This window comes from Vipera berus (genome assembly GCF_964194415.1).
Source record: "Vipera berus genome assembly, chromosome: 15".
Taxonomy (NCBI): Eukaryota; Metazoa; Chordata; class Lepidosauria; order Squamata; family Viperidae; genus Vipera; species Vipera berus.
Genome location: NC_138218.1, coordinates 12,192,552 through 12,212,452, shown reverse-complemented (window position 1 = coordinate 12,212,452; position 19,901 = coordinate 12,192,552). Strand labels below are relative to the sequence as shown.

At 53.2% G+C, this 19,901-nt stretch overlaps 4 protein-coding genes across 5 annotated transcripts in view; 3 read left to right on the top strand and 1 right to left on the bottom strand.

Moving 5' to 3' along the window:
- Window positions 1–1,141: 1,141 nt before the first annotated feature.
- Window positions 1,142–2,297, bottom strand: LOC308674771 (ficolin-2-like; the record flags this gene model as incomplete). Its single annotated transcript, XM_081339506.1, has 4 exons — window positions 1,142–1,458; window positions 1,607–1,699; window positions 1,899–2,066; window positions 2,174–2,297. 4 exons carry the CDS (start codon window positions 2,295–2,297, stop codon window positions 1,142–1,144), a joined length of 702 nt encoding a protein of 233 aa, XP_081195632.1.
- Window positions 2,298–2,681: 384 nt separating this feature from the next.
- Window positions 2,682–6,537, top strand: LOC308674966 (uncharacterized protein). The gene is made up of 7 exons (XM_081339871.1): window positions 2,682–2,926; window positions 3,453–3,595; window positions 4,045–4,112; window positions 4,672–4,779; window positions 5,541–5,642; window positions 6,114–6,136; window positions 6,437–6,537. The coding sequence occupies exons 1-6, from the start codon at window positions 2,837–2,839 to the stop codon at window positions 6,134–6,136; spliced, it is 534 nt and encodes a 177-aa protein (XP_081195997.1). The 5' UTR covers window positions 2,682–2,836; the 3' UTR covers window positions 6,437–6,537.
- A 3,150-nt stretch (window positions 6,538–9,687) lies between these two features.
- Window positions 9,688–19,901, top strand: part of LOC308675024 (uncharacterized protein) — a 113,634-nt gene continuing 103,420 nt past the window's right edge. The window contains exons 1-7 of one of the 2 annotated variants that reach the window (XM_081339969.1): window positions 9,688–9,944; window positions 10,781–10,920; window positions 11,501–11,571; window positions 12,785–12,883; window positions 13,296–13,397; window positions 13,866–13,883; window positions 13,968–14,074. In XM_081339969.1, the coding sequence (XP_081196095.1) occupies window positions 9,858–9,944; window positions 10,781–10,920; window positions 11,501–11,571; window positions 12,785–12,883; window positions 13,296–13,397; window positions 13,866–13,879 (513 nt within the window). In that variant the 5' untranslated portion in view covers window positions 9,688–9,857 and the 3' untranslated portion in view covers window positions 13,880–13,883; window positions 13,968–14,074. Of the gene's footprint in view, window positions 9,945–10,780; window positions 10,921–11,500; window positions 11,572–12,784; window positions 12,884–13,295; window positions 13,398–13,865; window positions 13,884–13,967; window positions 14,075–19,901 lie in introns of those variants that run through there. The other variant, XM_081339968.1, reaches the window with a different exon arrangement.
- Window positions 15,211–18,512, top strand: LOC308675029 (extracellular fatty acid-binding protein-like). The gene is made up of 6 exons (XM_081339975.1): window positions 15,211–15,510; window positions 15,780–15,904; window positions 16,179–16,249; window positions 16,545–16,637; window positions 16,972–17,070; window positions 17,271–18,512. Exons 1-6 carry the CDS (start codon window positions 15,406–15,408, stop codon window positions 17,279–17,281), a joined length of 504 nt encoding a protein of 167 aa, XP_081196101.1. The 5' UTR covers window positions 15,211–15,405; the 3' UTR covers window positions 17,282–18,512.

The window sequence follows — 19,901 nt, the reverse complement described above, 5'->3', positions numbered from 1 at the left end:
GTGGCACAAGGTGTAAAGACAAGAGCAAGCGTCCCTAAAAGCCACTTGGAGAGGTGGAAAAAAACACGAGGGGTCCATTCTTTTCTTGCAGACGGTTCATTACCCAAACTAGGTAACCTCATCAGGGCTAGTAGGGAGTGCCGTTTGCTGTCGGTTGATATGATAGTGGCCCGCCTGTCCGCCTTGGTGGGGGTGGTCTTAGAGGTCATTTGGTTGGCTTGTTTGGCAGTTCCTTGACGGGGGCATCGTTTTGTTCTTGATTGTTGATCCGATGTGAATCTTGGGGTTAATCTATGATCACCTGGGTGCTTGAGTCTTTTTGTCCCCCTTCTGGCTTGTCGATCGCCTCTCTTGCACGATAGACAGATGTTGTTTATGTCCATGTGTCTCTTGATGGCTGATCTGTCAGAGTGCCAGGCTTCTAGGGATGCCCTTGGCTTGGTCTAGGATGCTGACGGTTCCCCAGCTGAGACTAGGGTCAAGTATCTCTGTTTCTTGTGACAAGCCAACGGTAAAGAGCGCAACCAAAGACCTGGAAGATCACCCCCACCAACACTGGCAGGGCAAACCGCTAGGATGTGGAGTGAGAGCAAACCCCCTCCTTACCGGCACTGATGGGGTCACGAAGACGACCAAGGAGCTGCTCTTTTTTTCAACCCCGAGCTACAAAAACTCTCCTTTACTGGGAATGAAGGATGTGAGTGGCTGGGGACCTTCGGCTGCGTTGCAGATCGCATTTCTTTATTGAGCATTAATTGGTTGCCAAACATCTGTGCAGGCCTGCACAGGTGGTGCTGAGGAGATGCAGTGCAGCCACAGGGGAGGTGCCAGGCCTGGTCCGGCCGTGGGCTGGGAGGTTCAGGGCCCTTCCGCTGCCCTCGAAATAAAGGAAGACTTGGAGACCTTCGGCTGCGTTGCAGATCATAATTTTATTAATTTTATTTATTAATTTGAGATGCCTTGGCTGAGCAAGTCCTCCACAGATGGAGGACAGATGGAAAAGGACCCCCAGCCCTGCAGAGGCATTTGTGAGCAGCTGCTTAAAGATCATTTAATCACGTACATTTTGTAAAATAGGAACTATCCATCAAGGGAACAACTCAAAAGCAGAGGGGATGGACTAGATGTCCTTTGGAACCCCTCAGAAGAAATCCCTGTCAGCTGAAGAAGCCCCATAAGCCACAGGCCTGAATTTCATCTCTGTGCGCTTGTAAGAGTACTGGAAGCCTCTCCCTGTTCTCCAGTTGATGCCAGCAGCAAAAGACTGGTGCTCTCCATGCCAGTATTCCCCGTTGAGGTTGGCATGGTGGCAGTCGTTGTACCACCAGGCCCCTTTGTATCTTTGGGTGCATTTCTGTTTTCTTGGGTCCTGCTGCTTGTCCCGGGTGGAGAAGGGCATGTGGTTGTGTTTGCTGGTTAGAGAGTCGCTTGGGGGGGAAGGGAGGGGTGGTGGTGCTCAGATAGCCAGGCCAGGGCATCTCCAGGGCATCAGCCAGCCAGGGAGGGTGCTCCTTGGCCTGACTGGCACTGCCCACCCTGGGGAGGCTCATTTTTCAGGGACTCACCTGCAGGGCCCCCTGTGAAATTGCCCACAGTCAGCCAATACTGGTCGGATTCCGCTGCCACCCGGAAGGATCCCTATTTGGCAAAAGAATGTTTATCCTCGAAATCCATCGAGTCAACCTGCAACTCTTCTCCCCTGGGATGAACAGAACAGCCACGAGGTTCAGTTTGCCAGGTGCTCAAACGCCAGCACCCTCAGGCTGGAGCTACGACTCCATACTCCTCCCTCTGCAAAGGCGGCTGGGGGCCCAGCAGAGGCTCCTCCCACCCCAGGGCCTGCGCCCCCCTCCCCTGGCAGCAGGAGGGTCCAGGGCCACGAGGGAGAAGCCCCTCACCCAGAGAGGTCAAGCGGTGAAGGTGGTCGTTCCCCAGCCAGAATTCGCTCAGCTCGCTTCCAAATCCTCTCTTGTAGGCAGCCCAGTCCCGGAAAAAGTCCACCGAGCCGTCCCATCGTCTCTGGAAGACCTGCGGGAGGCAGCCGGGCCCCTGGGATGGCTCATCGGCTGCCCAGGTTAGGGGCGATTAGCTCTGCTCTCCCTCCTCTGTGATCCACTTGCAAGAGGGAATCCGCCTTGGCTTCTAGGCAAAAGGATCCACGGAGTCCCCTCACTGTGCTCCCCACCTGCTGCAGAGGGATGGGACAGTGGGGCACTGAGAGCTTGTTCACTTAGGTGGGCACTGGGGTCCTCGGGGTAGCCCTGCCTGTTCCCACAGCCTCCTTGGGGAACCTTCATCCCTGGAGGGGGGGGTGATTCTCGGAGCAACACAGGGAAGGAGCTCGTCCCCACTTCTGTCTCCCCACAAACGCTGCTTTCTGCGGTGCCACATCACCCCTGAGCACGTGAGGACACACCACCGTCTCCTGACTCCGTCTTCTCCTCTGTTCTCTCACCTGGATTGTTAGTTTTGCATTTTAGCCAACCCGCTGACCTTTGTCGCCCAGCTCCGAACAAAGAGGGAGACCTTTCCCGGTGGGATGCAGGCCAAATGCCCACTGGGTCCGGAGCCAACGCAAACGTCCCCTGTTTGGAGAATGTCAGTGGGCAAGGTCAGCCTGCCAGCCGGGGCCCTCGTGGCATCGGGACCCGGCCAAGAAAAACCCCGTTATCTCGGCGGCTGCACGCCTGGATGGAGGCGACGCAAGGCCCTGCGAGGGTGGGGGTCACGGGGAGCCCCCCAGGCTGTATAAGAGCAAGAGGCCGTGCGAGAGCCAGTCACCTGACTCCGAGTCTCCGCATATTCTTGGGCTGAGAAGGAGAAAAGGCTGAGCGAGATGAAATCGTGGCTCTTTGCTTTGGGCCTGGCCCTCTGCTGCGTCGTCCAGGCTAATGGGGAACGATTTGAGGATGCTGATCATGAGGCGGTGAGTCCATGTTGCTGGGGCAGGGGCTGTTCTTCTCTGGGTGCCCCTCCCTGGCCCTCCCCCGATCAGAGGAACCCAAGCCTCAGAAGCCCCTCCTCGGACAGAGAGGGGAGGGCTGGTGCCCGGGGTCTCCGCCTTCTCCCTTTGGGGCCAAGCTGGTGGGGCAGCGAGGGAAGGGAACTTTCTCTCTGGGGAGGAACCTGGAGACCGCAATCTCATGAGACCTGTCCAATAAATAACTCTGGGATATTTTTTATGCATTGTGCAAAGGTTCATCCCTAAATGTGCATTTGGATGGAATTTCTCATAAAATCAACTCTTTCCAAATGCATCTTTCCAGACAGCAGAGTTTAACTGAGATGAAATCCTCAGAGAAGTCATTTGGGGGGGGTCCCCGAAGGGTCCCTGAGGTTGCCTCCCAGTGAGGTGGATGGCAGAAGGGCAGCCTCTCTGGCACAAACGCTTTGGGGGAGGTGCTGGTTTTGGAAATGCCAGCCGAGTCCCTAATGCTGCCTTGGATCCCCAGATGGCTGCAGTTGAATGGAACGTGAGAGCCATGGTGACCAATTGCCCACAATTGGAAAGTATGCTTCCTCACATGAAGGCAACTCCTGTCTCTTTTGTGGTAGAGTCGCCGAAAAAACTGAAAATGACTATGGACGTGGCCATGTAAGTTGCTTGCTCCCACCATGCCCAAATGGCCTGCTGGCCAGGGGTCCTGCGGTGCTGCTCTCGGGAGCCAGTGAGTCCCCCCAAAGGCTAGAACCGCCCTGGGGTGGGGGCTGTTTCCTCAGCCCCTTCGGAGAGTCAGGGGGGGGATCCCCAAGGGCCTGTTCCCCTGACAGCTCAGCCTTTGAGTGAGGACAGGTGGTACCAGATTGGCTTTTGGTAGGCCAGGATGAAGCCCCCTGCTCTAGAGAGTGTTGAGGACCGAAGGAAGGAAGGGCGCCCAGGGCAGGGCCACCTTCTGCCCCCCTCCGATGGATCCCAGGAGTTTCAGCCATGGGCGAGACTAGCTGTAGCCCCCTTATTGAGGACAGAAGGACCATCCAGAAGGGTTTACCTAGGAGGCAGACGGGGCTGAGGATGCCCTCAGCAGCTTTGACATCACTTTGCAGGCCAGATGGGTGCAAGGCAATGAAGGTGTCCATCAAGGAGGAAAATGGAGTTTACACCTCTAGATGCAGTACGTATTGAAGGGGAAGGGCTGGCTTTGAACAAGGGGATCCACTTGGGAAAAGAACGGGGGGTCCCGGTGGGGGTTGGGAAAGGAACCAGGCGGGGGCTGGCAAGTCGGCTCTGCCCACCCAGATTCCCAGGATCTAGCACCCTTGCCCAGAGGAGACGAGGGGGACGGGCCCCTTAAGGCCCAAAGAGCCCTGGGCCAGAGAGGGAGGGAAGCTCCCACGGGCCCAGAGGAGCCAGGCTCCAGAAGGCCCTGGGGATTCTGGGGCACCCTATCATTTCTGGGGTGCAAAGCGGTTTAGCCCTGGCTCAAGCGAGGCGCACCTTCGCCTTCTTAATTACCAGGAGCGGCTTTCTCAAGGCAGGGGCCCTTTGGATGCCCTTGAGGCTGTCTCCCACCCCAAAGACCCCGGCCTCTTCATCAGGGCACAAGGAGAGAAGAGGCCCCCACCAGCCCCTACCTCAATCTCAAAGGCTCCCAGCTGGGGATTACCTGCCCGTTTCTCCTTCTGTGATGGCAAAAGGAACCGGGTTTACCGTTGCCTCATTTCTTCCTACAGGGAAAACTGGTAAAAAAACTGTGGAAGAAGTAGAAATGAATGGAAACTATATGTTGACCAGCATAACTATTTCTGGAAAAGTGGAGTGTAAAATGGCAACCTTCTCGGGTACGTATCTCTTGCAGACTTCAGGCTGAGTCTGCATATCCCATTAATGCTTTGTTTTAGCCCTTTGAACAAGCCTGCTGAGCCATAAACCCAGGTTTGCTTTGCAGAATCAACCCTGATCCATGGGGAAGCTGCGATGGAGGCTGGAGGGAGGGAGCGCAAGGGAGGAGCCCGCGGTTTCCTCTTCAGCTTCGAAGGCAGAGGAGAGGCTGTGGGTGGGGGAGGGAGGTTTGAAGGGGGCTACATTCAGGGGGGATAGTCCTGTCACCTTGAGTTGAGCTGTGCCCATAAACTGGGCTCCTAGGCTTGTCTGCCGGGCAGCAGCTCTGAGAGCGTTGGGGGCCCCCGGGGTGGCCCTTGGTAGCCAGGGGACCTCTGGGCCTCAACCCCCAAACATGGCACCTGCCTCAGCTGGGCCTTTTAAAGGGGCCTGAACTTCCCCTACCCGGCTTCCCCTTGTGGCGTCACTGCGGTGCCCCTTGGCCTGAGCTTGTGGGACTGCAACTTCAGGTCTGTGCATCCTCCAGTTCTCCCGTGAAAGCAGATGCCCGTCCAGGGGCCCCCAACTAGACACCCCTCAGTCTCTGGTGCGCCCCAATTCCAGTCCATCAAAGGGTGGCGCTTGGAAGCCCCTCTCTTTGGGGAGACTGGCCCAAGGGGTGGGGTCCTTAGTGACCACCCTCTTAGAAGCCTGCTCTGCCCCCCCCCCCCGTGGAAATAAGCCAAGGGACCACTCAGGTCTGACTCTGTTCTGTGCACAGCCAATCATCTTGGTGACCTTGAGGAGTATTTGCCGAAGATTAAAAAGTTTAAGGATGAACACGGCCTGGCAGAAAAAGACATTCATATCCTCTCCACAGAAGGTAGGCACTCTGGGGGCGGCTGCGGAGACCCTGGGCAAGTGGAAGAAAGACCCAGGGCATTATTGTGGCAATTAAATTATGGGTGGTGCCCCCACAACCTGATGTGCCCATTTTCTGCCACTCAAAGGTGTTGCGTGCGTGAGAGCACCAGTTGAAATTAATTTCTTTCACAGTTTTTGGGGGGGGGGGGAGAAGAGTGCAGTGGAATTCTGCCGAGGGGGCCTTGTGTGCCAGCAGCAGCCCTGGGGGCAGGATCGGAGAGGGCTTCTGGCAGGGCGGTGGCCTCCTGGCACCTTGGCTTTCCCTGGGCGGGATGGGCTGGCCGTAGAGCTTCCCTGCCTTTTTGGGTGGCTGGAGTCCTTGGAGGGGGTGGGAGGCAGTGCCCGCTGATGGCTCCTTTCCCATCAGAGACCCCCTTCATGGCCAGGGACCCTCCCCCCCATTCAAACTGCTCTTTTGCATTTTCCACAGGGATGTGCCCACGTAGCTCATAGGTAAGTTTATTTTGTATCGTAGAGCCGTTGGCCTTCTTGGACCCTCCCTCACTTTCAGCGCTGCACACTGCAAAGGGGTCCTTCTGGACTGGGGGGGGGGGCTCCTGGCAGTGTCCAGGAGGTTGTTTGGCTGACCATCTGTGGCTTGCTGCCTGTCAGCAAGAAAACTGGTGGGGGGAGGCTCACGTAGTTGCACCCAAATTTTCAGGAGGGTCAGAAGCGCATTCAAGGGGGGGGGCTGGAGTGCATGTTGGGAGAGGCAGCACCCCGTATTCCGCTCACCGGCTCCTTTCCTTGCAGGTGACCAGAGCGGAGGCCTCAAAACAGCTGGATGCAGCGGTTGGGCAAGTTTCGGACTTGGCTCAAATTCCAAATCTTAATAAATAGATTCAGTTCATGCACCCCTGTCTTGCATGGGACTTTTTTCCCGCACTGCGGGCGATCTTGGTCTATGGGTTGGAGGTGGGGGGCAATCCACCTGGGGGTGGGAATGAGGGGCAGACCTGAATTAAAAAATGATGAGGGTAAGAAATATGGGGGCTAAATACCCGGTCAGCCTAGGCTGTTTCTTCAGGACTTTGCTCCCCTCCGTGGGGTAGGGCAGGATTGCCTCTTTGGCAAAGGCCTCTCAGCTCTCCAACCTCAAGGGAGAAGTGGCTGGGGGGGGGGGGAAGGAATCAAAGAAGCCCCATCTTCTGCCCAGAAAGCCATGCCCAGTTGGTGCCAGCAGCTGCTGCTTCTCCTCCTTTCAAATGCCCAGCACTGCAAAGAAGAGAGAGAGAGGAAAAGAGAGTGGCATTTATAAGCAAGGCCAAACCCGAGTGTTACATAGCACCACACCACACATTGCAAAGGACCTGAAGGAGGAATTGGGGCGGACATGAGGGACATGGGGGGACATGGGGGGGGAAGAGAAATGGATCCCTTGTGTGCCTGATCATTCGCATCCGAGGGGAGCTTTGGGGAGGTGGGATGCAAGGCAGCCCCAGAAGGGTGCAAATCTGGCCGGTCAGCCCCACTTCCTCCAGAGCCCAGAGATGAGCCCCCCCTGCCACCCCCTCACCCCCCAAGGGCTGAACCTGAAATCCGGTTCCAAAATTGAGAGCCATGCAGGGAGAACTTACCCCGCCCGGAGTCTTCTCCAAGCAAGATGGGCGGCACACATATCTGGGGATCAGCGGTTGGATCCAGCCGGAGGGGGCCAGGGGCTTCCTGTACCCAACCCCCCCACACACACCCCCCTGAGAGGAAAGGGTCCATCTGGAAGGCTTAACCCGGGAACGGCAATAAGGAGAGCCTACAATAAGAAGGTGGCTGCCTGCTCCTTCCAGCCAGGGTCCCTGCCCAGCCCTACCAGACGGACCCCAACTGACCATCCTGCCTCCCCCCCTGACAAAGCCCCCACGAGCCCCTCTAGATCACAGGCAGAAGCCCCCACCCCCGAGCGCCAGGGCAGCCCAAAGCAGGAGCGGCAAGGCAGGAGCAAGAAGAGGACTCCGTCCGGCACTCCGTCCTCGGTTAGGGACGCCCCCCCTCCCAACAGTCCAAGGGAGCCCACGGGCTGCAGGTGCCCCCGGGAGCCAACCCTGGCCCTCCCTCAGAGGGGGGGGTGAGAGCCATGCCAACCGGCAAGAGCAATAAAAGGGGAGTCGGGGTTACAGGCGGAGCATTCACAGGAGTGGTGGCCCCTGTGGGGGAAGGAGACTGCAGACTCGGCAGCCAGAGGGACCTGCTGGGCTGCCTTGGCTGAGCCCGACGCCCCTTCCGAGGGGCTCATCCCGAGCAAGGGAGGGGATCCCCCCAGGCCCCCTCTTCCCACACGTCCTCTAACAGGTTTCCCAGCAGGCAAGACCAGCAAGTTGTGTGAAGAGGTGCCGAGCACGCAGCTGCTGCTGGCTCAGGGCGTGGTGGGACCCGGCCCTTGTCTCAACATGTTGGGGTCCCCGCCCCTCCCAGAGCCAGAGACTGGTGCATTCCTCACAGTGAAACCCCCGGTTGGGGGGGGGAACCCCTTCAGCCACCCAAACCCCCTGAGAAAGGGCTGTCCACAGAGGTGGGATTCAAATAGGTGAACAACCGGTTCTCTGTGTGGATGCCACTTCCGGAAGTCCATTCTGGGCCTGGGCAACAAAAAATTAGCCACCGGTTCTGCTGAATCCCACCACCGGCTGTCCAGTCTCGGCCTGTAGGCCTCCCTCCGAGGGAGCTGCTTCTGTTGCCCTGAGGGAGGGGTTGGGACCTTCAGCTGGAGCCAGGGCATAAATCCTACTCAGGCGAAAGAACAAAGAGACCCCAACAGCCTTTCTCAGGGCCATCTCACTCTCTTCCCGGGACACTGTTCTTAGTCCCTTGGCCATCCCAAAACATTCCCAGGTTCCCTGAATCCTTCTTCAAGCATGTTCTGGGGTTTCTTGACCCAAGTCACGGACTCACCTGCAACGTGACTCTCGCTACGGGAAGTGCATTGTTGGTCTGAATGAGCAGCGCCAGGAAGGAGTCGACTGTTAGTAACCACACAGTTTCTTTGACTTTGATAATCTTTCAAGGAACGAAGGAAGGAAGGTCTCAGTATTAATTTTCTTGCATCGTTATAATATTTGCTTTTTTGCTTTTCCACAAGTCCACCATGCATGATAAATTGCCCCTCCGTGTTTTTCATATTTCCAACATTAACAAGAGTACCTTTATACACCTCTGAATTTCTCTGCGTCCAACAGTATATCATTCTGTGAAAATTCTCTTAAATTAAAACAAGGTGTGAATTTCAGTCTCTTTCCCCACATTGTCTCCCATTGATCCATCTGTATATTATAGCCAAAATTCTTATCCCGTTTTATCATGCAGTCTTTATGTCTGTGGAGATTCTCAGTCATTCAGGTCAGGGTTGTCCCAAAAGTGCTTTTTCAAAAGGCAGCTGAACTTTCTTGTTTTTCGCTTGAAGAACATTTCGCTTCTCCAAGAACCTTCCCACCATTCCCTCAGAACTGAAGAAGATTCTTAGAGGAGAAGTGAAACATCTTCAAGTAAAAACAAAGAAAATCTAGTTGCCTTTTGAAAAACCACCTCTGGGACATGTAAATGGTTCTCTTAATTATGCCGATGAAAATCCTTGAAAACTAACTAACCCTCTGCAGTTAATTGTCCTCTTGACTTCATCTTGAGCTGTCCGTGTGTTCTCAGGAATTTTCTCAACACAAAACGACAAAAGCATCAATATTCTTTCTATCTTGATTTCCCAAAAGCTGGCATTATTTGAGCCTAACCATGATGTCGTATCACCCCTGAGCACGTGAGGACACACCTCCGTCTCCTGACTCCGTCTTCTCCTCTGTTCTCTCACCTGGATTGTTAGTTTTGCATTTTAGCCAACCCGCTGACCTTTGTCGCCCAGCTCCGAACAAAGAGGGAGACCTTTCCCGGTGGGATGCAGGCCAAATGCCCACTGGGTCCGGAGCCAACGCAAACGTCCCCTGTTTGGAGAATGTCAGTGGGCAAGGTCAGCCTGCCAGCCGGGGCCCTCGTGGCATCGGGACCCGGCCAAGAAAAACCCCATTATCTCGGCGGCTGCACGCCTGGATGGAGGCGACGCAAGGCCCTGCGAGGGTGGGGGTCACGGGGAGCCCCCCGGGCTGTATAAGAGCAGGAGGCCCTGCGAGCGCCAGTCACCTGCCTCCAAGTCTCCGCATATTCTTGGGCTGAGAAGGAGAAAAGGCTGAGCGAGATGAAATCCTGTCTCTTTGCTTTGGGCCTGGCCCTCTGTTGCGTCGTCCAGGCTGAATGGAAAGAAGTGACCACAGTCAGCAAAAAGGTAGACCGATGTGGCTGGAGCAGGGCTGGCTTGCTTTGGGTGATTGTTCAGGGGACCCCGTTACTGTAATCACAAGTACGGAAAGTGATCACGTCTGTTGACGTGATACAAAGAGATCCACTAATGTGGAGAGCTGAAGGTAAATTGCGACAGGTCTCCACCCTCTCTCTCTAGGCCAAGGGACCACAGCCAGAGGTGGTCGCTCCAGACTGGGGAAGAGAGTGGTTGCATCGTTCATCTCTCCCTCAATCTGTGACTGAGAACACTTGAATTTGGGTCTGGGGGGGGTGGTCTGCTTCTTCAGCCACCCCGTGTAAATACTCTTTCTGCAGCGAATCAACTGAATCTGTGTTCACTTGGACCCCTCGGTTGGTGGGGCAACACAAAGAAAGCCATTTGCTGTAGCTGCATCTAAATTCTAGTCCAGCCCTCTGCCCAAGACAGGAGACCCTCTGCCATTCCAGAGAAATGTTTGTCCAGTCCCTTCTTGAAAACCTCCAGTGATGAAGCACCCACAACGTCTGGAGGCAGGCTGTTCCACTGGCTGATTGCTCTTACTGTCAGGAAGTTTCTCCTGAATTCCCAGTTGGATCCCTCTTTCATAAGCTTCCATCCGTTGTTTCTTCTCCTGCCTTTAGGTGCTTTGGAGAATAGTTGACCCCCTCTATTTCTTTAGCGGCAAGTGGACTTTGCGCAAGGCAGGACCAGCTTCCTTGACTGAAACTGGAACTGCAAAGCTGCGGGAATAGCCTCAACTGAGGGCCTCAAGTCAGCAGACGGGAGGCTGGTCCCTTCCAGAGACTGATTGTGGCTCCTTTTCCCTCTTTCTGCTTCAGGATATGGTTCGCTGGGTAATCCATATTATTGCGTGTGACTCACCATCCCATCTGGAGCAGCTAAGAGACATGCCGGCATTTGTTGTTGAGCTGACACAACCAGAGGAAGACGTATTTAGCATTTCGGCCCTTATCCCCATGTAAGTATCCTAGCTCAAGCCCTTGTGGACCGGCTGCAATGCGTTAGACAAGGCCAGCCTTATCACAAGAGCCCAGAAGAGTGGAAGGGTGGGTTTCTGAGGCGGATTTGAAGGAGGAGGGCGGAGGGCTCGTCCCATGAGGCTAACCTGAAGTAAGGGACAGCTGCCGGCCAGTGCGGGAGAAACCCCGAGTAGCAGAGAAGCGAAGGCGTCGGTTGCGTCAGCCACTGAGGCAAATACTTTGGTCCAGCCGTGACTCTGAAATGCCTCAAACTAGCAGAGCGCCATTCTGGCGGATGCCCCCAAAGACTAAGAGGTCAGAAAACGTGGCTGGGGCAGGTGGAAATGCTTCTTGACCAGCAACCAAATGAACGGAGGCAGAAAGAGGCCTCTGGGCAGCCCACAGCCAGAGACAGTGAAAGCGAGATGGCTCAGCTCAGTGGTGCTTCCCACCGTGTGGGGCAATCAATAGCTCAGTTCAGATTAATGTTGAGTGGTGGGACTTCCAGCCCCCCTCCTGACTGTTCCTCTCCAAAGGACCTGCGGTCAGCATCATCAACTCTCTCCTCTTCTCTTGCAGGCCAGACGGGTGCAAGAACGTAACACATCAGATAAAGAGAGGAGAAGATGGGAAATACCACGGTTTCTTTGGTCTGTACTGGTGAAGGGCTGCCGTGTCTACCTCCTTGATTTGGTCACCTGTAAACACCGGGGCCCAGGGAGGCTTCTGGCTTTGCACTCAATTCCAGCAAAAAGATGCTGGGGAGGAGATGGTGGGCAAGCCTGCCCCACCCGCCCCAAGGCATCTCTTGCAGTGCGGGGTGTTGGGCACACGGAGCCCAAGCCTGTCTCCTGCTCTGGTGGGACTGTCTCGCTTCAGGCATGTTGGCCTTTGGGGGCCCAGTCAGCGTAAAGGGGCCGCAGGGCCACTAGTGGGCAAGTGCATCCGTGACCGGATTGAGAGACGGACATTCAGATGGCCTCCAGGGACCGTGGGTGCTCCATCGCTGGAGGTTTTAAGTAGAGATTGGACAGCCACTTGTCCGAAATGGTGTGGGGTCTCCTGCTCAAGCAGGTGGCTGGACTCGAAGGCCTTCGAGGACCCTTCCAGCTGTGCTGTTCTGCCCTTCTGAGGGTGGCCTTCCAAGAACTGCCCTTGCTCCTTCTTAAAGAGTATATATACTCTAAATCTTTTTAAGCCATATGTTATTTCAAAATATAAACCTTTCCTTCCTACCTTTTCCATTGAAAAGAGATGATTGGGTAGCTTTGACTCCCCTGATTCCTGGGGGTCCCAGTGCTAGAACCACTTTGGGGGGGAGGGAGAGGTGAAGTAGCATTATATGTCGGAATGCCACTTGTACATGAAATGCAGAGATCCTATTCCATTCTTCGAGGAACATAAACGGAATGTCCTTCCACAAAGTCCGAACCCTGTTTGGGACACAGCAAGTTGTTGTCTTTGCGGTTTGGACAAAAAGACTAAAAGGGGGAATGGCGGATGGAAGGGCTGCCCCTTCCTTGGAGCCCGACAAGGCCCAGAAAGTCCCTCTGCCGTTTCATTAACCATCTAAAAATACTACATTATAAAGGTTAAAGGATGTTAATACTACTATTATCTTTTAGATTTAAATTGCAATTTCTGCCGTTTGATTTTATAATAATAATTAAACATCCTTTTATGATAGGTACGCATTGCTATTGCCTGTAATGTACCTGAAACGGCCTGGAGACTTATCAGATAAACTGTTCTGTCTAATGAGCCAACGCCGAGGCTCCGGCTTGCAAAAAGTGACCAGCTTGGTTAGATTTGGCTCTGCCTGAGTCTCTCCCCCACCCTCATGCCCCAAACCTTTTCTGGCAGATGGTACCACGGTGACAGTGCTGTCCGCGAAGGTCCAAGGCGAGTACGTCATAACCGTCATCAGCGTCAACAAAGAATTCAGAATCACCACACTTCAGAGTAGGTACCCCAAGGCCCATCATCCTGCAAGGAGAAGGCAGTCTTGGCTTTTGATCTTCTCTGTCCTCATCTCACCCATCTTTATGCATTTTCCTACAAGTTAAGACTCTAGGCTTCTGAAAGGTTTAAGAGTCTGCTTCAGCATTTATTTATCCGGTTCCCTTTTAATATGACTGTTCTATTTCATTTTATTGAGCAGTGGGTTGGACTAGAAGATCTCCAAAGTCACTTCCCACTCTGTTATTCTGTAATTTCTGTACATTTTTGGAGGAAGAAAGTGGAGCGAGGCAAGAACCTGATACAATGGGAAACTCCGGATTAAGCCTGCCACCCCCACCCCCCCTGAATAAATCTCTCCTTCCCACTAGGAATCTTCCTCATTCAATAGCCTGCTCTGTCTCTGTCCCCACAGGTCGGAAAGAAAAGCTGGATCCAAAGATAGTTCCGAAATTTGAAGATGAATGTAAAAAGCTCGGCTACACTGCAGAAGAGATTTTGCTTTTAAACCAAACCGGTAATGCAATTCAGAGCAGAAAAGTAACAAATAGATGAGGGCAGGGTTGGTGGAGGGGTTAAAGCCTCCAGGCTAGAAACTGCGAGAGATCTGAGTTCTAGTCCTGCCTTAAGCACAGAAGTCATTGGATTGGTCCCTGTCTCCCCCCCCCCCCAGACAAACCACAATGAAAAATGTGGCCACAAACACAGCAGGGAAGTTGACTCAAAGGCAGAGATAAAGAGAGAGAGATGGACGGACGGATAGATAGATCCAAATAGAGACAGAGGCAGAATTCATGGGAAGGGATATCTTGAAATCTCTTCTGAGTATGTCTTATGTAGAAAGATGGGTGCGGAGGGCTGGTCCACGTGCAAGGGCAGGGGGGAGTCATGTTGGAGGGCAGATGACCAAAGGACTGACCTTTCCTTGCAATGCATCTTGTATTCATCCAACTCACCATTAATTGCCCCCTTTTCTCCCCCACAGTGAAGTGCCAATAAAAAGGTGAGTTTTCTCAGATGGATCACCCCTTTTACAATGCCAAATCCTCCCCCCCCCAATTCCACTCACCCGCTCCTTTCCTTGCAGGTGACCAAAGCGGAGGCTCGAAACTGCCAGGGGCAGCGGCTGGGCGTGTTTTGGGCTCGGCTCAAATTCCAGGGAGGAATCTTAATAAATAGACTCAGAAAACGCAACTTCTTTCCCGCGTCTGACTTTTATTTCCCCCACCATCCTTTTGCACTATGGGGCAATTTTGATTTGTGGGTCGGAGGTGGGAGAGGATCCAGTGGAGGGAGGAAAGCAGATTTGAATTAAAAAGGGTTCCAATAGTTGGGTGTGTGTGTAGCAGAATAACTGGCCCACCGGGCCACCCCAGGACTTTTGCCCTCTCCATGGGGCAGGACAGGACTGTCTCCTCTAGAAAAGCACCTCAACTCTCTGACCCCAAAGCAGATGTGGGGCAGGTGGTAGGACCTTCTCCTGCTGGGGAAGGCCGGGGTGCCAAGCCAGGATGGGTTTAGATCCCTCCAGCTCAGGACCCCAACCCAAATGGTCCCTCCCACAGCCTGTGCCCATTTCTGCTTCTGGGAAACTGCCTGCCAGCCCTGCCCTGACAGAGGGGGCTAGATGGGCAGTGCACGAGGGTGACTGATGAAAAGAGAGCAGATCTGGCAGCCTCTTGTGAGGCGTGGGAGGCCAGTCCCCCCCAAAGGGGAAAAGTTCACGAGACCCAGCCCTTCTCGGGGTCACTCTGCCTCCTGACGCAGGCAAGAGGACACGGGGCTGTCCCACATGCCCTCCCAGATGAGGAGCAAGGACTTGAAGTTCCCCGAGTCCCAGAGCAATTTTGGGCAGGCGGAGGGTGGAAAAAAGCACACAACTGGAAACAACACCGTGAACTTTCTGGTTCAGGCCTGGCAGGGCACAGGGGGTGTGCTTGGCTCAGTTGGCAGCATCCCAAGAGGGCCACAAAGCAAGACTCGGATGTGGGAAGGGCCTCCCAGAAGCCCATCTTTCCTCCCAATGTTAGGGTGCAGCAGGCAGACTGTGAGTGCTTCTTGCAATTGAGCTTCCTTGTTTTCTTGCAGATATTTCATTACCAAGCTAGGTAACATCATCAGTGCACCTTTGGGGAAGCACCAAAGTAGGTGCAAAGTGGCACACTGAGCCCTCTGGACCAAACCTTTGCATTGGGGCCTCTGACCTGCTCTGATTCTGGGTGATCTCCAAAGGGAAATCCTCCTCTTCCACACATGACTGTCACACACACACACACACACACACACACACACACACACACACACACACACACACACATACCCCGAGGCTGCTGAGGAGGGAATGCTCTGCTCCCAAGCTCTCTCTGCAGGGAACATCCTGCTGTGTTCCGAAGGGCCCCATTTCTCCTGTCAAAGGTCCGTGCCATCCTCTTTCGATAGCCGCCTGGACAAGGGTGGATTCACCTGGATGACTGTCTGGAGGATAAAAGAGGCAGGAAAGGCTGAGCATCCAGAGGGGCAACAGAATGGCAGCAATGAAGCTCCTGCTTGGCAGCCTTCTCCTGGCTGGTGTCTGCTGGCTTGGAGACGCAACGAACTTCCCCGTCATGCCCAACTTCAACAACCAAAGGGTCAGAGATGACAATCCTGGGAGGAATTTCTTCTGCTCCCAGCTCTAAGGAGGAGAGAAGCCCAGGGGGGCCCTGGGGGGCCTTTGGTGCTGGGTGGTTGGCTGGGAGGCGGTTCATGACCCAACTAGGGAACATCAGCAGGCCTGCAAGGGTTGGATTTCATTACAAATGGTGCAAGGGAGTTTACCAGGCCTGGCACCAAGAGTTTGGGGTTTGGAGCCCCTCCCCTTCAGTGCTAAACAAACTAACCTGGTTTCTCCTTTTTCTAGATTGCCAAGGCTTGGTATCCTCTTCTGTCCATTCCTACTGGAAACGTGCGGACTGTGGAGTTTAACCCGTTTCAATTTGTGGCCCAACCAAATGGAAACCTGAAGTACAGAATTCGAGTTCCCCAGTAAGTTTTGGGATCTGCCGTAAGGAAAAGCATAGGCTGGCCGGGCAGAGCGTTCCTGTCCCCCAGAGGGCAGGAGGGGAAGAGGAATAAGGGGTGCAGCCTTTCCACACTTTGGACTCCCACATGCCCCATCCCCAATACTGGCACGAGGTCTGGGGTCCACGAGGGGGGCACTTCTCTGCAACGCTCCTCTTCTGGCTCCCACCGAAAGGGAGACAGGCTTGGGTCCCTCCACAACCCACCCAAAGGTTTATGCACTTCACCCTTTTACCAGAAATGGCGGATGCAGGACTGAAGAGAAGATGATGAATAAAGTGGGCCAGCCAGGGGACTACAAGACCAGCGGTGAGTGGGGAATTCCCTCCCGCCCTCCAGCTGGACTGGCTGCCTGGGGAGTTTCCATGTTGGGGTGGCGAAGAAGAGACGGTTTCCTGCCCGAGTGGCCATCCTGAGTTCCCCGGGGCAATTGCCCCACCTGTTCCTCCCACTCGGCTTCACAAGAGGCCAGGAAGGAGTCGGCCAGAGGCCCCCCAGGGAGGATGGCAGCTTCTCCAGGGACAGGCAGAGGAGGGGGCTTGCAGGGCTCCTGCCCGGAAGGTGACAAAACAGCCTCCCCCCCCTATTTCTTTTTTCAATGAAGTCCCGAGCACCGTTCGCTTCCTGGAAACGGATTACAATACCTATTTCATCGCATACATCACGCGGGGCTCGGAGTCCTTCCTGGCACTTGCTGGTAAGAGAGCTGGGAGGGGGGCTGGTCAGGAGAGACCCTCACCCTTGTCCTTGCCCTTCCTAACGTTGCTGGCAGCAAAACAATGCCTCTCCTCTTGCTTCTTACTCCCAATCGGCCACCTTCACCACCCTCTTTGGGGTGACAGCTGGGACCTCCTCCCCCTCCTGCCCCACGAGAATCTCTGCCCTTCCATCCTGTGCCCCTAGATCTCCCCCCTCTGATTCTCTCCCTCCCTCCCAGCTGTTCAACCAGGGGATTTGGGGGGAGCCAGAGCAGCACACCCTCCATCCCTGAGCTCTCCCGCAACCCAACCCACCTCCTTGTTTGCCTCCAGGCGCTCAGCCCAACCTGACGCCGGCTTTGGAGACAAAATTCAGGAGAGTGGCCACCTCTCTGGGGGTAACTGGAGCGATTGTGCGCAACGTCCTGCGAGGTAACTGTTCGGTCCTTCCCAATCACCTTTTCTGGGCTGCTGGAAACTCTCCTAGGCAGAGTGGGGGGAGTTTCATTTCAAGTTCACATGCTGAGCTTCAAGATACTTAGGGCACATCAGCGCCTCACAGAAGGACGCCTCCTCCTCATCCTCATTTCTCCTGGTGCTGGGATGACCCTTCTCTCTCCTCTCCTCTGCAGCCACCTGCTAAGAGCTCAAGGCCGAGAGATTCGGGGCACCGCCAGCAAACCCCCCACCCTGGTGAGGAAAGGAAGAAGAACCCGACTCTGCTAAAAGGGCCCCTGCGGGCACCAACCTTCCTGCCAGCCAAAGGGCCAACATCAAGCCTCGCTTGTCAAACAAAGCGTAAATAAAACACAGCAAACCAAGGAATTGTGTGTGATTTCCCTCATTGCTCTCCCGACGTGAAATACGTATAATTGCATCGGCTGCACATACAAACAAAACACACATACAAAAAATCCCTGGAATCAGTTGCCCCCTTACCTTTTGGCCCAGGCCCCCTCCCGGCCACAGCGGATCAGCCCGACGAAATGCCCGCTTTGGGAGGGGAAGTTTCCACAGCTGGAGTGCCAGGAAGAAAGGGGGTCCCTTCCCCCTCGTCCCAGTGCCAGCGCTCCTGCTCCCCAGCACGTTCCTCCTGCCTGACGACAAGACGGGGGGCATCAGATCCAGGAGGCAGCTCCCCCTCCCCCCAGCAGGCCCACCTTTGGCCCGGGGAAGACCTGGGGGTCCCTGGGGCTCCGCTTTGGGCAAAAACACAGGCAGCAACAGGGGAGGGAGAACGTTTGGTCAGGTCCCTGTGAATCCCATGAAGGAAAAGGTCCGATTTCAATCCAGATTCGGAGAAGTCTTTCTATGCCGTCCGTCTGGGAAAAAGCCAGGAGTTACCTCCTTCCTCAGCCCTTGGCCGCTTCTGGGAAAGCCACTCAATAATTTGGGCACAGATGCTGTCTTGGAGAAGTTCGGCCCTTCTGCATCCCAGGTCATGTTCTCCCAGTGTTGTCACACACGTGTGAATTAAGTTAAAAGTTGAATCGCATGATGCCTGCTAGCTTCTATTGCCAATCAATTTGCCGTGGAAAAGGGGGAGGGTAGAAAACGAAGGGGGGAACTGGAATGGCAGGAAGCCGTTGACGGAGCGAGAGCCTGCACCATGCTAAGGGCACAGGGGCTCGATGGAGAAGTGGACTGTTCCCATCACAAAAAGGAGTGTTATTTTGGGGCGATATGAACACCCGGTGGGCACGGAGAAGGGAATCTACTCTTTAACTAAGCAAGTTTTTGCACGGGTAAACTCAGAGCTGGTTTTCCTTCTTCAATTCTGAAATGCTGTACACAACAAAGTTTTACCTGCTGGGACTTAGTTGCCTTGAGGAAGCCTTCTGCTGGGTTCACTAGTCGCACTTTTTTTTTTACTGAAAAGTTTTACAGTACATTTTTGAATACAAAACCCCTCCCATCCCCCTCCCCTCTCCCCAAAACCTCCCCAACTCTCCCCTCCCCCCCTCCCCAACTTCCCAGAGCTAAATACAGGGTATAAAAATACAAACAAACATAATCTAAAATATGCAAACAACAATAAAATATTAAATTCTATCGCACTTTAACTCTTAATAAAATAACTACAAGCTAGTTATACATCATATAAATCCACTACTTATTCAAATGCTAAGTGAAACTTTTTAGTCCCATATTTATTCTGGATATAATCAATCCATCTTCTCCACTCCACAATATATCTCTGTTGCGATTGGTCTTTCAAATACGCTGAAATCTTTGCCATTTCCGCCAAATTGGAAACTTTTAAGGTCCATTCTTCTATAGTCGGCAGTTCTTCCTTCTTCCAATATTGCGCTACTAAAAGTCTCGCTGCCGTAATTAAATTCAACATCAACTTAGTGTCCACAACGGTAATATCTGTAATAATACCCAATAAAAACAGTTGCGGACAAAACTTTATCCTTTTCTTGAATATTTTTTGCATATTCCACCAAATTTCAATCCAAAAAGCTTTAACCCTTTTACAAGTCCACCATATATGAAAATACGTTGCATCCTCACAACCACACCTCCAACATTTGGGCTGGCAGTTCGGATACATACTTACTAATTTTTTAGGATCTAAGTGCCACCTATAAAACATTTTATAAAAGTTCTCTCTTAAGTTTTGGGCCTGTGTAAATTTTACATTTCTCACCCAGATCTTTTCCCAAGTATCCATTGTAATAACTTCTTGAAAATTCTGAGCCCACTTTATCATACAATCTTTAACAAGTTCCGTCTCTGAATCAATTTCTATCAATGCAAGATATATCCTTTTTATATGTGCTTGACCTTGATCTCTAATTTGCTTTACCAAATTTTCATCAATCATTGAAAAACCTGTTTTCTGGTCCTCTTTCCACCTAGCCTGTAATTGCCCATACTGAAACCAGGTTTGTACAATCTTTTCTTCTTTTAAAATATTATATGACTTTAATTGCCATACATTCCTCTCAAAACTTAAAATTTCCTTATATGTAGTCACATCATGTTTAAATCCAACATTTATATTTTCTATTGCATGTTTAGGTATTGCCCAAATAGGTATCTTATAATTTAACTTGTGTCTGTACTTTTTCCAAACTCGCAACAGAGCATACCTTAAAATATGTATCTTAAACACATTATCCACCTTCTTATCATACAATAAATATGCATGCCATCCAAATAACAAATCATGACCCTCAAGATTTAATAATCTCGCTTGTGTTAAATTAAACCAGTCACTTATCGCTGACAAAGCAGCAGCTTCATAATATAATTTG